Here is a 12,160-nt window from a genome sequence, read left to right as displayed (position 1 = left end):
CAAGCACTAGGTTTCCAGACTTCTAGGTTGGAAATGTACTGAGCCGACCACTGAGAATTTCTGTTTGTTGGCTTATTTTTTCCCTTAACTCCTCACAGGACATAGCTTGATTTATAGATCCAACTATGGCTGAGGAAAACCTTCAATTCTGTAATTTGGACAGAAATTCAAGAATTATTTCCTGGGGCCATTCTGATTTAGATCTCTGGTCACAAACTCGGCCTCCTCTGGCAGCAGCTGCTGTGTGTAGCCATTGCTCATGGCAGCTTTGCTAAAAATGTATTTGGGAGTCGTGAACTATCCCTCTTATTACTGCTGCTGCTCTCACCTCTACCTCCACCTCCCCTTGGGGCTGGACTGGCTCCATACAATCAAGAATGAAAGTCAAGCAGAATCCAAGGGCTTTGCTACAGACTGAACTGGTGCAGCACTGGGATTCTGTGGTTGGGAGAGAATTTACCTGATGTCAATACATTCCATTCTGTGCGGGGATAGAAGGGGAACAGGGAATGAATGAATCCTTATGGCTACCATGGGGGCAAAACAGGTCTGGTTCCTTATGGTGGAGCATGTGCACTCTCCTTGTGTGCATTCATCCAGGGGGTGCCTGTCAGAGGACGTTCTGTTTCTTGTAGGCTCTCAGGTGTTGATGAAAAGTAAATAATTGGAGGAATTCTGTCACGTTCACTCATTCTGAATAGTGCCCTGTTCTGCAAATAGTCCTGTGGTTTTCCAGAGGATTTCTCCCGGCGAGGAGCAGGCGTGAGGCAGGATGGCAGCCCCGTCAGGAGCACAATGGGGTTTTCCGTGTTGTTTTGGATGTGCCTCAGGGTCTGTGTGTGTTTGGAGCACAGCCGTGCTCTGTGCTGCAGGGGCACAGGGAGACATTGCTGCCCTCTAGAAGTGACAAACCAAGAGAGGGGTGGGAAAAGGAAAAGAGTGAAAGTGAAAGGAAGTGATTTACCAAACTTCAAACTGATGCAATTTAAACCAAGCTTTCCCCAACTCTCAATTTGTGACTAACCCACTTCCAGCTCATTGCCCTATGGATGGAGTGAAGGTCTTAGTTTAATCTAAATATTAAGGTATTTCTGGGAGATTATGTTGTGCTTGATAAATGAAAATGACAGGTTACCATAAATATTGCTGCCACGGTGTCTTTTAGGTTTGTTCCAATCACCAGGGAGTCACAGAAAGGTTTGGTTTGGAGGAGACCTTAAAGGTGATCTCATTCCAGCTCCCTGCCCAGGGCAGGGACACCTTCCACTGGTCCAGGCTGCTCCAAAGCCCATCCATCATTCTGTTGGTACAGCTCAGTAACAGCAGGGGCAGCTACTTCAGGTTGTCATGTGCAGCTTTGATCCATACTGCTTATTAAACAGAATTTATTTGGAATGCCCCACTCCAACAGCAGATACTTCAATCAAATTAAGTTCAACCTTGAACAGATATTTGTATAACTTGTTCCAGGCTTGATCAAGTTGATAAGTGCATGTTAAAGAATTGTGTTCTTATGGATATTGCAAAGGAGAACAGGGTTATGCACCAATATTAAGTAGCTGATGAATATGTGTTAAAATGGTCATGAATTTCATGTCAACATTCACAGGACTGTCTTATGCTCCTCTTACTACAACTGAGAAAGATAAGACCTCAAGAACATACTGCTATTTTTGGAAACAAAAGATTTTTTTTGGAGGAGACTGTTTCCTGTCTTTGCAGCCAGGAAAAGAAAAACATTTGACAAGGCTTTTTGCAAATGTTGCTGAGAAAATTGAGGAAAAAATAGTGTTCTCTTATTTCCGCCTCTGGTGTGCTTTAATCACTAGGCATTATTTTAGAAATCACTGGTAACAAAAATGGAGATAAGAGTTTGAATTGGAGGATGAAGTACTGTATTTATATTTATTATCAGTGTGAGCTGGGAGTACTTGTTACAGAAGCCAAAGGTAACTATTTTGTCAGTCTGTTATATTATCTCATATGTAAATAGAAAAGAAAATTAAGGACCCCTGCCTTAGATTTTGTCAAAATTCATGAAGAGGATGTTGTCAAATGAACCATATGCTATGCATATAAATTAGGACTGTTTTTCTGATTATTTCTAACACAAACATATTATAGATGTACAAGTCTTAGGTTTAACCATGTAATCAACTCCTGTTTGTTAAAGAAAAACAAGGTTGTCTTATTACAGCCTTTTTTTAGAAGGTTTCACATAATCAGTTTATAAAGAGCCTTAAGCAGTCCTGTTGTCATCCTGGCAATCCACATGTTTCAGGCAGTTCTTTCATTTAAAACTGCCCAGGAACTGCTCCTCAAAAACACTGAAATGTGTTATCCTTCATTAGATGCTTTTAGCAACATCTTTTCTCCTGCTCCTCGCAAAAGGTCAGGAAAAAAAAGATAAGATGCATCTTCTAACAAGCTGTTGTTGTCTGCTGGGTGAGCTCTGGGGCTGTGTAAACCCTCGTGCATACCAAGAAAGTTTTGTAAAAATATCCTGCTGCTCCTAATTGTGGCAGTGTTGGCAGAACAGGCTCAGCATTGTGGGTCCCTCGCTCGCTGCTCCCAGGGTTTTGATCAACACGGGTGAAATCTGAGCCCAACAAAAGTCAATGAGAGGTTTGTCTTTGATTGCACAGCAGCCAGGATTGCTCCCCAGCTGCTCCACACACAGGCAGCATCCCAATGAGGAGAGCACACCGATGGCTGGGTCTGCAAAGGGAAAAACTCATTGCTTGAGCTGCGAGCTTTTTGAATATAACAAAGGCTTTTAAATAGTTGAGCTAATCCACAGTCCTCACATGAGCGACTTAATACTCTGATAAAAGTATCTCAAGTCTTAACAACTGAATTTTGGAATTCCAGGAGGAATTTCTTCATGGAAAGGGTTGGATTGGGCTGCCCAGAGAGGTGGTGGAGTCACCATCCTTGGAAGTGTTTAAGGAAGGACTGCACGTGGCAATCAGGGCTGGTGGTGGCTGGTCACAAATTGAACTTGATCTTGGGGATCTTTCCCAAACTGATTCTGAACTCTTATGAGATCACCCCAAACCTGCATTATTGTGTTAATCCTGTGGGCTGGAAAGGTTGGAGTTGCCCAGTCAAAACATGGCCATTGTGGATTGTTCAGAGCACTCTGGGACACAATGGGCTTTAACACAGGGAAAAAGACAGTTGTGGTCATCTGTGGCTTGAGTTTGGGCAATGCTGCTGTGTTTTAAACCATTTAGTTGGTTTAATATTTCAACACAATTTTATTCAAGGAAATCTTAAAGTTGATACAACATTTGCCAGCCAAAGAGTGCCAAGTATAGACTTTAAGGTGACTTAGGGGGGGTTGACTTAATGAACACTAATAACGCCAAACTTTTCACTTCACTGTATTACTAACGTGTTTTTAGAATTCTGTGGATATGGGTGAAAAGTCTGGAGGAAATCATGGCATGTGTGCCACCAACACGGCTGCTAATGTCTCACTGGCACACTAGAGGTGTGATTTATTAATTGAATATCTTGCTCATATTCTGAATTTTTTAAACAGCTGGATTGGGGGCATTAGTTTGGGCATTCAGTTTGGGGGGGAGAAAGCAATATTGTATCAAATACTCTAAATTCATCCTTGTGTGCTGCTCAAATGCATGTGACTAAGAGTGGTAGTTTTCCACAGGATTTGCTAAATCGTTTGCTAAATGTTTGGGTGTAGAATATCCAATTATTTAATTTGTTAAAAGAAACTTATTTAAATTAGAACTTGTATCTTGAAACCTTATCAAGGAAATAGTTGAGCTTAGAGTTATTTTTGCTGGGGTTTTGGAGGGGGAGGAGGTGAAGGTAAAGGACATTTGCTGTTTAAGAGGATTGTAGAGGAAATGAGTTTGCAGAAGTTGAAGATGGTGCATGGTTTGAGGAAACTGGAGGCTTCCTGTATGACTTTAGGCAGATCACTTGACCATAATGCCTTGATTTTTCTTACCCGTAAAATTGGGCCAGGGAGGAAATACAGATAGTTGGAAGGTCCCACTTAGTTGTTGTATATAAAAATGAATTTTTGAAAGGCAGAAATTACCTTTTGAGGGCAAAAGATTTGCAAAACTAGAAGTGCCTTAGCTCACAACAAGGATGTATATGGGACAACAAGGCAAGAATTAGGTGTTATGTGTAGAAATTTGTTGAACTAAAAAAGGCAGTACTTCACTGCCTTCTCTTCAAGATGTGATACATCTGTATTTATCACTATTTAGTATTTCACTATTTAATAATCTTCAATGCCCATTTTACATCTCAGTGTTCCATTTGTGCAGAAGTGTTTCTAAAAAAATAAAGTATCAAAATGTAGCAAAATCTTAACTAGATACAGTCTCACTGCTCAGTTCAGTGTGTGTGTATGTCCAGAAACCTGTGTAGTTTATTTTACAGAGAAGGCAAATTTGGAAGTAACAGGGATGGCTCGTTAAACTTACATTATTCAACTACAAAGGTTTAAAAATACACGCTGAGGGTAGTCCTGTTATCTGATAGGCTTTTGTTTTTAAGTTCACCCTTCAGCTCCTCTCTGCAATTGTTTCCTCTTAAATGAGCCTGGCATGTTGTTTTCCTGAGGTTTATGGGTCACTGACAGTGTTGGGTTTCACACGGGCCAGCTGCTCCCAAAGCAGGTCCCTTCCTGCCCCAGCCAGGGGTGAAGTGAGGAGCACAGAATGGGGCTGGTGGAAACAGGGAGGGCAACATGAAGACAGCAGAGTCACTTCACTTCCAGCTTCACTGTTAAGGCTTCCATGAATTTCATGTTCATTAGCAAAACGTTGAAAAATGTAGTGTTAAATTACAGTTGTTCCTTGGGACTGTTTTTGTTGCTCCTTGGGACTGTTTTCCTGAAGTCTAATTACAAAAGCCTGCAACGAGGAGCCCCTAGCAGGGAAGAGGCAGCATCTGTCACACGCGGAGTTGAAAGGACACGGGGATGTACAAAAGGAACCGAAATCAGCTTGGAGCCTTTCCCTGCCGCCCAGCAGTTTTACAGTGATGTCAGGGTTTTTTTAATGTCACAGTGTGGTGAGGCAGTGTTTGGAGAAGGTCTCTGCTGTCCCAGCAGTGCCAGGCTGTCACTGCTCCCACTTCCATGGCCCAGTGGCCACACACGCTCCCTGCTCAGAGGGCAGGAGCGGAGCCAGAGCTGAGCATGGCATGTGCCAGGATGGAAAGCATTTCTGACTCTGGGCCTCTCATCTGCTTTAAGAGTTTTCATGTGGAGATAAGCACAATCCAGACACATCAAGCTGTAAAATGTCCCTGTACTCAGCTCAAGGTGAGCATCTCTCCTTAGCAGACAGTGTTTGGGACTACAGGTAACAGCATCCAGAGCACCCAGGGTAGTCCTGGTGTTCTGTTCTTGCAGATGTGTGGAACATTATTGTGACTTTTAAGGCCAAATGAGCCTGTTGGACGTGGCATGATAGAGAACTGCGGTTTTGCAGCTTTTTGCTGTCATGTCTGATGGAGGCAGAATGGCAGCTCTGAAATGTCTCTCACTCCCCTGACACAGGAAAATACCAGTTGCTGTAGAGGAAGGTGCAGGAAACCAAGGAGCTGTCAATTGTAAAGTGCTTGCAGGCATATTTTTCTAACTGTGGCATTTTGTAGCAGGTTAATGATCTGGAGTGTGAGCTTTTTTTAACCCAACAAACCATAGGTGTCATGTTCCTTAAGATTTAGCTAAAATCTGATTACACTTAGGTGTGACAGCACATGAGTTATAGGGGGATTAACTGGAAATATCTGACCTTTATTTCTCAAGTTTACTAGGTGACACCATTCCTGTATTTGAGTAAAACTAATTCCCAGTAAATAATACAAAAGAAAGGCCTCTCTTCCCATTTCAGTTTGCTTTGTTATTTATTTTACAGGGTTTGTGGAGGGGAGTAACCTGGTGTAGCAGTCAGCTGGGTCTGCATTCACATTCCTGTCCAGAGCTGGGTCTTTGCTTTATACAATGATCTGGAGTGAATTGCTTATCCTGAGGGAAAGCCAGGCAGATGGAAGAACAGCTTGCCCGGGGAAGCTGTGGCTCCCCATCCCTGGAGGTGTCCAAGCCAGGTTGGACGGGGCTTGGAGCAGCCTGGGATAGTGGAAGGTGTCCCTGCCCATGGCAGGGGGTTGGAACAAAGTGGTCTTTGAGGTTTCTTCCCACCCAAACCATTCTGTGATTCTACAGAGGGATGAGCTCTAATACAGATTAGATTCTTTGATGGAGAGCATTGTGTAAGGGCTAAGAACTGTTACTTAAACCAACTGCAATTAAGAATCTTGTTCCAAAAAACCTGTCAGGAGAGGATTTCCTCGTTGATTAGCTGACATGTCAATTTAAATCTTGTGTTACACCTCACTCTGTGAGCACACACTCACCCCCAGCCCGTGGGAGAGGAGGGATTCTGAAGGGACCCATGGCACCAAAAACCTCTCGAGAGGAAGGAGCAGCTGGCCCTGCACACACAGCTAGTAACTAGGAAGAAAAGGGTTTTTTTTGTTGAGTCTGAATGAAAATCAGGACAAACATCAGTTGTTAGAATGTGCCAATCAAGTGCATCTTGGTAAATTCATATAGAGAGAAATTCTAATTTAGAGCCAGTGTTCAGGCTGTCACTAAAGAAATACTCGTCAGATAAAAGTGCTTCAGATCTCATGATATGGGAAACCAATAATTATGAGATACAGTGAACAATACAAGGTAGAATTGCTAAAGGGATTAATTAGCCTTAGTCAAACTAACCACTATAATTGATGCAAATATCCATCTGCAGCCTGCTGAGACATTAGATAGTCATCACACACCTGCTCAATTTGCCAGCCTCGCAGAACACAGCTGTCAGAATGATTTCTGCTTGGGCTTTTTCTTGAGCATACTTGACTATTTGTTCTTTTGTTGTTCAAAATGTTTTCTTTCTCTCTTCTTTTTCTAAACAGCACTTCCACGATGGCAGAAAGGCACAACAACACATTGAAACTTGCTGGAAACAACTTGAAGCAGTAAGTGGCAATTTCCTCAGATGTGACATTTAAGTCGTTTATTTATTGTTTTCAAAGAGATGGTTCCAAACATTTTATTTGGAAAAAGAAAGGTATATGGATAAAATTTGAAGAAATGGAATTTTTAAAACTCTGCTGTCTTAAATACACTCACAGTCCTGAAAAAGTCTGTTTTAACAGAACATTTGGCTTCTGTGGGCTCTTTGTCTATCACAAGCAGCATTTCATTTGATATGGCTTGAAAAGTGTGCTGAAACTGCAGAGTCCCTGAGGGTCCTGTTCAGCTATTCCACTGAAAGTTGAACAGCTTTGTGAATGTGTGAATAAATTGAACAGGAACATCTCTTGAGTCAGGTGCTGCTTCCCAGCAGTAAATCCATTGGAATTGTCATTCATGTGATGAGTAAAAAGTGAGGCTGTCGGTACAGGAGAGGATAGAAAGGGGCTAGCAATTATCCAAAGTCCTACTGGCAAATTTATTATTTTTAATAATCCCCTCATTTATTTACAAAAATGAAGGGGTTAAGTGTTGGAAGAAAATGATTTCATCTACAAGAGTGGAAGTGATGCTAAAAGGGAAAAATACTGAAATATCAGCAGCCTGGATAATGGAACCAAAAATGTGCCTCTGGTAACTCCATTTTTTGAAGTTCATTAATATGGAAATGTATTCCAGTGTAAACAAGAGAGCCCTAAAATCCTTCAGTTATTACAACAGATTGTTTTAGTGGCAGGCGTGAATTTTTGGTAGATTTTGGTATCTTTTGCTTCCCATAGTGAAGGTTTCTGGTTTTTCTTTTCAGAGTAAAAGGCGGTTTGAACGTGATTGCAAAGAAGCTGATCGGGCACAGCAGTATTTTGAGAAAATGGATGCTGACATCAACGTGACAAAAGCAGATGTTGAAAAGGTGAGCTGGAGGGTGGAGACTGTAAACATGGATGTGATAGATTTACTTCCTCAATCCTCCTGGTAGGATAAACCCTCTGAGGCTTAATGCCTTACTTGAGTCAGTTTGTAGGTTAATTAAAACAAGGGAGATCTCTGAAGAAACCTTTATTTATACAAAAATGCTAAGCAGATACAGTCAGGTTTTTTTTTTTTTCAGTAGGTGATATCTGAGTTTACCAGAGCTGATATGACTCTAAAAGAGTTATGCAAGCTTGGTTTTAACACAGGTTCTGTGACAGGCTTGTGAGGGCTCCCTGAGGGCAGCTTGCAGTTTCCACACATTTTCATTCTCTCTGTGATCCAGGTAGAACCAAACCTCCTGCCCTTTGAGCAGCACTTCAAAGATTTCCCAGTGTCATTCAATGCAATGAAGTATTACCAGCATTGTTTTTCATAGTTGTAGGTTTAGAGCAGGACAGCTTTCCATGTGATGAAAAAACCTGGAATCCATGCTTGTCACAGATGGCACAAGGCTTTTATTTTCATTTCTCAGTTGCTGGCTGGTTGCAGAATCATTTGTGGTTTTTTACAATGAGCCCTACTCAGTGAAGGTTTTGAACTGATGCTTAATTTTAAACATCCAGCCCTGCTTCAGCACTTCTGTCTGGAAATGCTTTCTCTCTTTAGTTTGATTCAAAATTAGATGTGTGGAAGGATGCCTAAAGTTTAAATTTTACTGGTCCAAGTCCAGTACCTGTAAGTTAAGGAATAAATGAAGAAGAAGAAACTGTTTTAAATAGCTTCTGTTTTTGGAGTTACACACAAGATGCACTAATGTAGATCAGAAACAGCACATTACAATGTGTAAGGACAGCTTTGCTCTCCTTGAGTTGGAGTCACACAGGCACAAAATAGCCAGAACATTTGAAAATGCTTATTTCTTGAAGGAAAAAAAAAAGAAAAAAAAGGATCCAAAAGAAAAAGGAAAAAGGAAAAGCTGAAGCTTAAAATATTCCAAATGTCTTGTTGCAGGGACAGGAAAGGAAAGTGAATTATAGGTAAGAATCTTTCTAGTCTGAGGTCTCCTTGTAAAATGTAGGTTTTGCTTCTCAAGAGGTCTACTTCATTCTATTCTCGGTTACTTCAGTCCTGTGAAGATATGAAATATAAATTTCCCTTTACATCTGTGGGATCTTGTGTTTCTGGTGTGCTGAGCATCAGGACATTGCGTGGCACAGTGTCAAAGATGCTCTTGGAAATGAGGACAGTAAATCATAAACAAGCTCAGAAAATTTCCCCCAAGTGCTATTGCATATCAAAGGACAAAATACCTCTGTGGTCTTGTAATTTGCTTGGCTCTCAGTTGCAAATTCACCATGTAGATTTGATCCTTTGTTGCCTTCTGGATTTGCCAGGGCACTTGACAGATGAATGCATATACAGATTGTTAAAGATGTAGCACCACATGTGGGTTTTTCTAACAGAGAGGGATCATCTCTGCTTTATCTGTATAAACTGATTTTAGAATACTTCTTTCATAGATAAAATTAGGGCTTGCCCTAGATTTTTTTCCAAAGCTGAGGTCATGTCAAAGGGATACAAAGACATGACTTACTGTTTGAAAAAGGGGACTGAAACTCCTTATTTCTACATCCCTTTCCAAGGCTGTCCTTTTCTGTCAGAGTAAAAGGTGGCATATTGGTGATATATCAATCTAAGAGTGTTAGGTAAATTCTGGGAAGCAATTTCCTGCCCTGGTGCTCTTTCCATATCAAGTGAAGCAGAGAGGCTTCCCTTTTAAATTCCTCTAGCTTTTAATTGTATGAATTTGTAAATTATTTATTGCAAAATGAGGCTCAGTGGTATCTTGAAAGAAAAATCTGTTAGTTATGCATGTTGGCAGCTCTCAGGAGAAGGCATTACTCCACTTTCCAGGCAGTCAACAGAGTAGATGGGAGAAGGAAAAGGTTATCAAAATGAGTGGAATGTGGAATAATATTACTGAACAGAGAGAACAGTGTTTTCCAAGTGCATGTGTTAAACTGGGTTCATCCATGTCAGGCTGTGAATAATGCCCTTTCTTTGCTCCCCTCTGCCCGTGTGACTGGGAGGCTCTTGCATAACTCCCAGTGCAGAATGGGATATTGTTCCACCAGCACTGCAGCTCTCCCCAGCTCGCTCCAGGGGGATGCAGGAACTGCTCTGCTCCAAATGAAGCAATAGGATGACTTCAACCTCCTCCTACTGCAGCAGTTCTGATTTCTCTTACCCCTTATGGCTTGGCTGCTGCACTCCTACCCCTAAAAGCTCCCAGGAATCCACCTGGCCAGGAGAACAGGTGGTTTGGCTGTGTCAGAGCTCTTCTCTTTGGCAGAACAAGGTGCTCCTCAGGCAGTGGGGCTGGTTGCCCTCATTTCTTTGGCTTGGGATTGACACCTTGGCTGCTTCAGCTTGTACCTGCCAGTATGAGCAGACACAGGAGCTATTTTTTGCATCACACATAAGAGTGCATGGCACTAATGGAATTAAAATTCTGCAGTGATCACAATGTCACATACAGTCAAAGAGAATGCAGCTGCAGTTTCCTAATGCTAAGCTGTGTGAGGTTCTGAAATGCTCACATCTCTTCATCTTTCAAGTCTCTGCAGCCTTTGACAACTGCAGCAGGTAATTCTGTGCCAGAGCTGCCATCTACCAGCACTCTTCCTTTGCCCAAGGTATTACAATTTGGGAGCATTAAGTAACTGGAAAAGTGGCAAAGAAGCAGAATAAGAGTCACTTTCCTCCTTATTTCTCTTTGTTTGGCAAAGGGCCTAAAGGCAGGGCTGAATGTGGAGCCTGAGCATCGTGTACCAAGGTCCACATTCCATCTGTAGGACCAGGTATGTGGAGGGCACATCCCTTCTGTGTCCCTTCTGTGGCCAGGATGGGCTCCATCACCTTGCCAGGCAGCAGCCTGGAGCTGATCCTGGAGGGGAGGAGTGTTTGGCTTTGTTTCCTCTCAGCTCCTTTTTTGGTAGCAGGAACATGGAGCAGAAGCTGTGTTCAGTCTCTGCAATGCTCACAGTATGCAGGAATAGAGGAGAGTGGAGCAGGGCACCTGAACTCCCTTCCCTGTTTGCTCTAAACCACCAGCAGCCAAAACTTGCAGAGATGTTTGTGTCAACACAAAATTGTAGCAGAGTCAGAGCAGGAAGCTCACTGTCTGTGAAAATATCCTTATAAACTAAATAAATGCTGCAACATGCTGATGCTGCTTCCAGAAAGCCTCGTAGGTATCACTGAAAGCTTTATTTCATTTGGATCGCAGTGGGTTGTGTGCTTTCAAGCACTTCTCTTTCAAAAACCACAGAGGAGCTGCTTCAATTTTTTGACCATTTGGGGAAATGGTCTCTGTCGCCAGCACGGAGCCACTGTACATATAAGGCTGGGCTCTATTGTTTCTGCCTCCTCTTCAGAGCTGCAACCACTAAAAAGCTGACATCTTTATGGGATAATGTGGTACCCAGTGGTGCCTTTGCAGACTTATTGTAATAAAATTTAAAAATCAACTGGCTTTTCTAAGTGTTTCTTTTCCAGGCAGGCATTTCAGAATCTGATTCTAAAGAGGAAGTGGCTGAGGACAACCATGGGAAGAGTTTCCCTCTTGAATTGCTCAGCACTTGTGGGGAGAGTGGTTTGAAGTACTTGCTATCAGGCAGGATCTGTCCCTTGGCTGAGGAGGAAACAGTCAAATTTGACCTTAGGCAATAATCCGAGATACTTAGGAACTTTAGATGTATTTGCCTTTGGTTTTAAGGTGGAGAAACTGAAGGAAATTGGAGAGATCTCAAATTTACTGAAATCTCTGGGAGCTTTCCCCAGTGCTCTGCAACTTTCAGGTTATGTCTGCAACATCCAAGATGCTTTGGAGACCCAGAATAGCTTAAGATTTGCATAAAGCCTTAAAATAGAATATCACCATGATACTAGTTTTTGAGTCTGTAAATATAACTGTGGGGAGACACTGAGGTTTCACATTTGAGGTTTCATTTTCTCTTTTCTTGTGCCACGTTACCTGGGTGCTGAATTTCTGCACAAAGCACAGAGTCTGTCCCCTCCTTACCCAGAGGAGACACACTTAGCATGGCTTGGGGTGGTCATGAGCTGAATCATGAGCAGAGTCTGACAGAACGTAGGTGTAGAAATCCTGCTGGTTGCAAACTGGGATTAGCTGATCTTCCTGTGTGCTCAGCACTGCTG

General features: G+C 42.3%; 1 protein-coding gene across 10 annotated transcripts in view; it reads left to right on the top strand.

The window, feature by feature from the left end:
- Positions 1 to 12,160, top strand: part of FNBP1 (formin binding protein 1) — a 91,330-nt gene that overhangs the window by 40,433 nt on the left and 38,737 nt on the right. For all 10 annotated transcript variants that reach the window (XM_063409930.1, XM_063409925.1, XM_063409933.1 and 7 more), the window contains exons 5-6: positions 6,967 to 7,029; positions 7,833 to 7,937. In XM_063409930.1, coding sequence (XP_063266000.1) covers positions 6,967 to 7,029; positions 7,833 to 7,937 — 168 coding nt within the window. The remainder of the gene's footprint in view (positions 1 to 6,966; positions 7,030 to 7,832; positions 7,938 to 12,160) is intronic.

Source organism: Prinia subflava, chromosome 12 (genome assembly GCF_021018805.1).
Source record: "Prinia subflava isolate CZ2003 ecotype Zambia chromosome 12, Cam_Psub_1.2, whole genome shotgun sequence".
Taxonomy (NCBI): Eukaryota; Metazoa; Chordata; class Aves; order Passeriformes; family Cisticolidae; genus Prinia; species Prinia subflava.
This window is presented reverse-complemented; position numbering and strand designations above follow the sequence as displayed.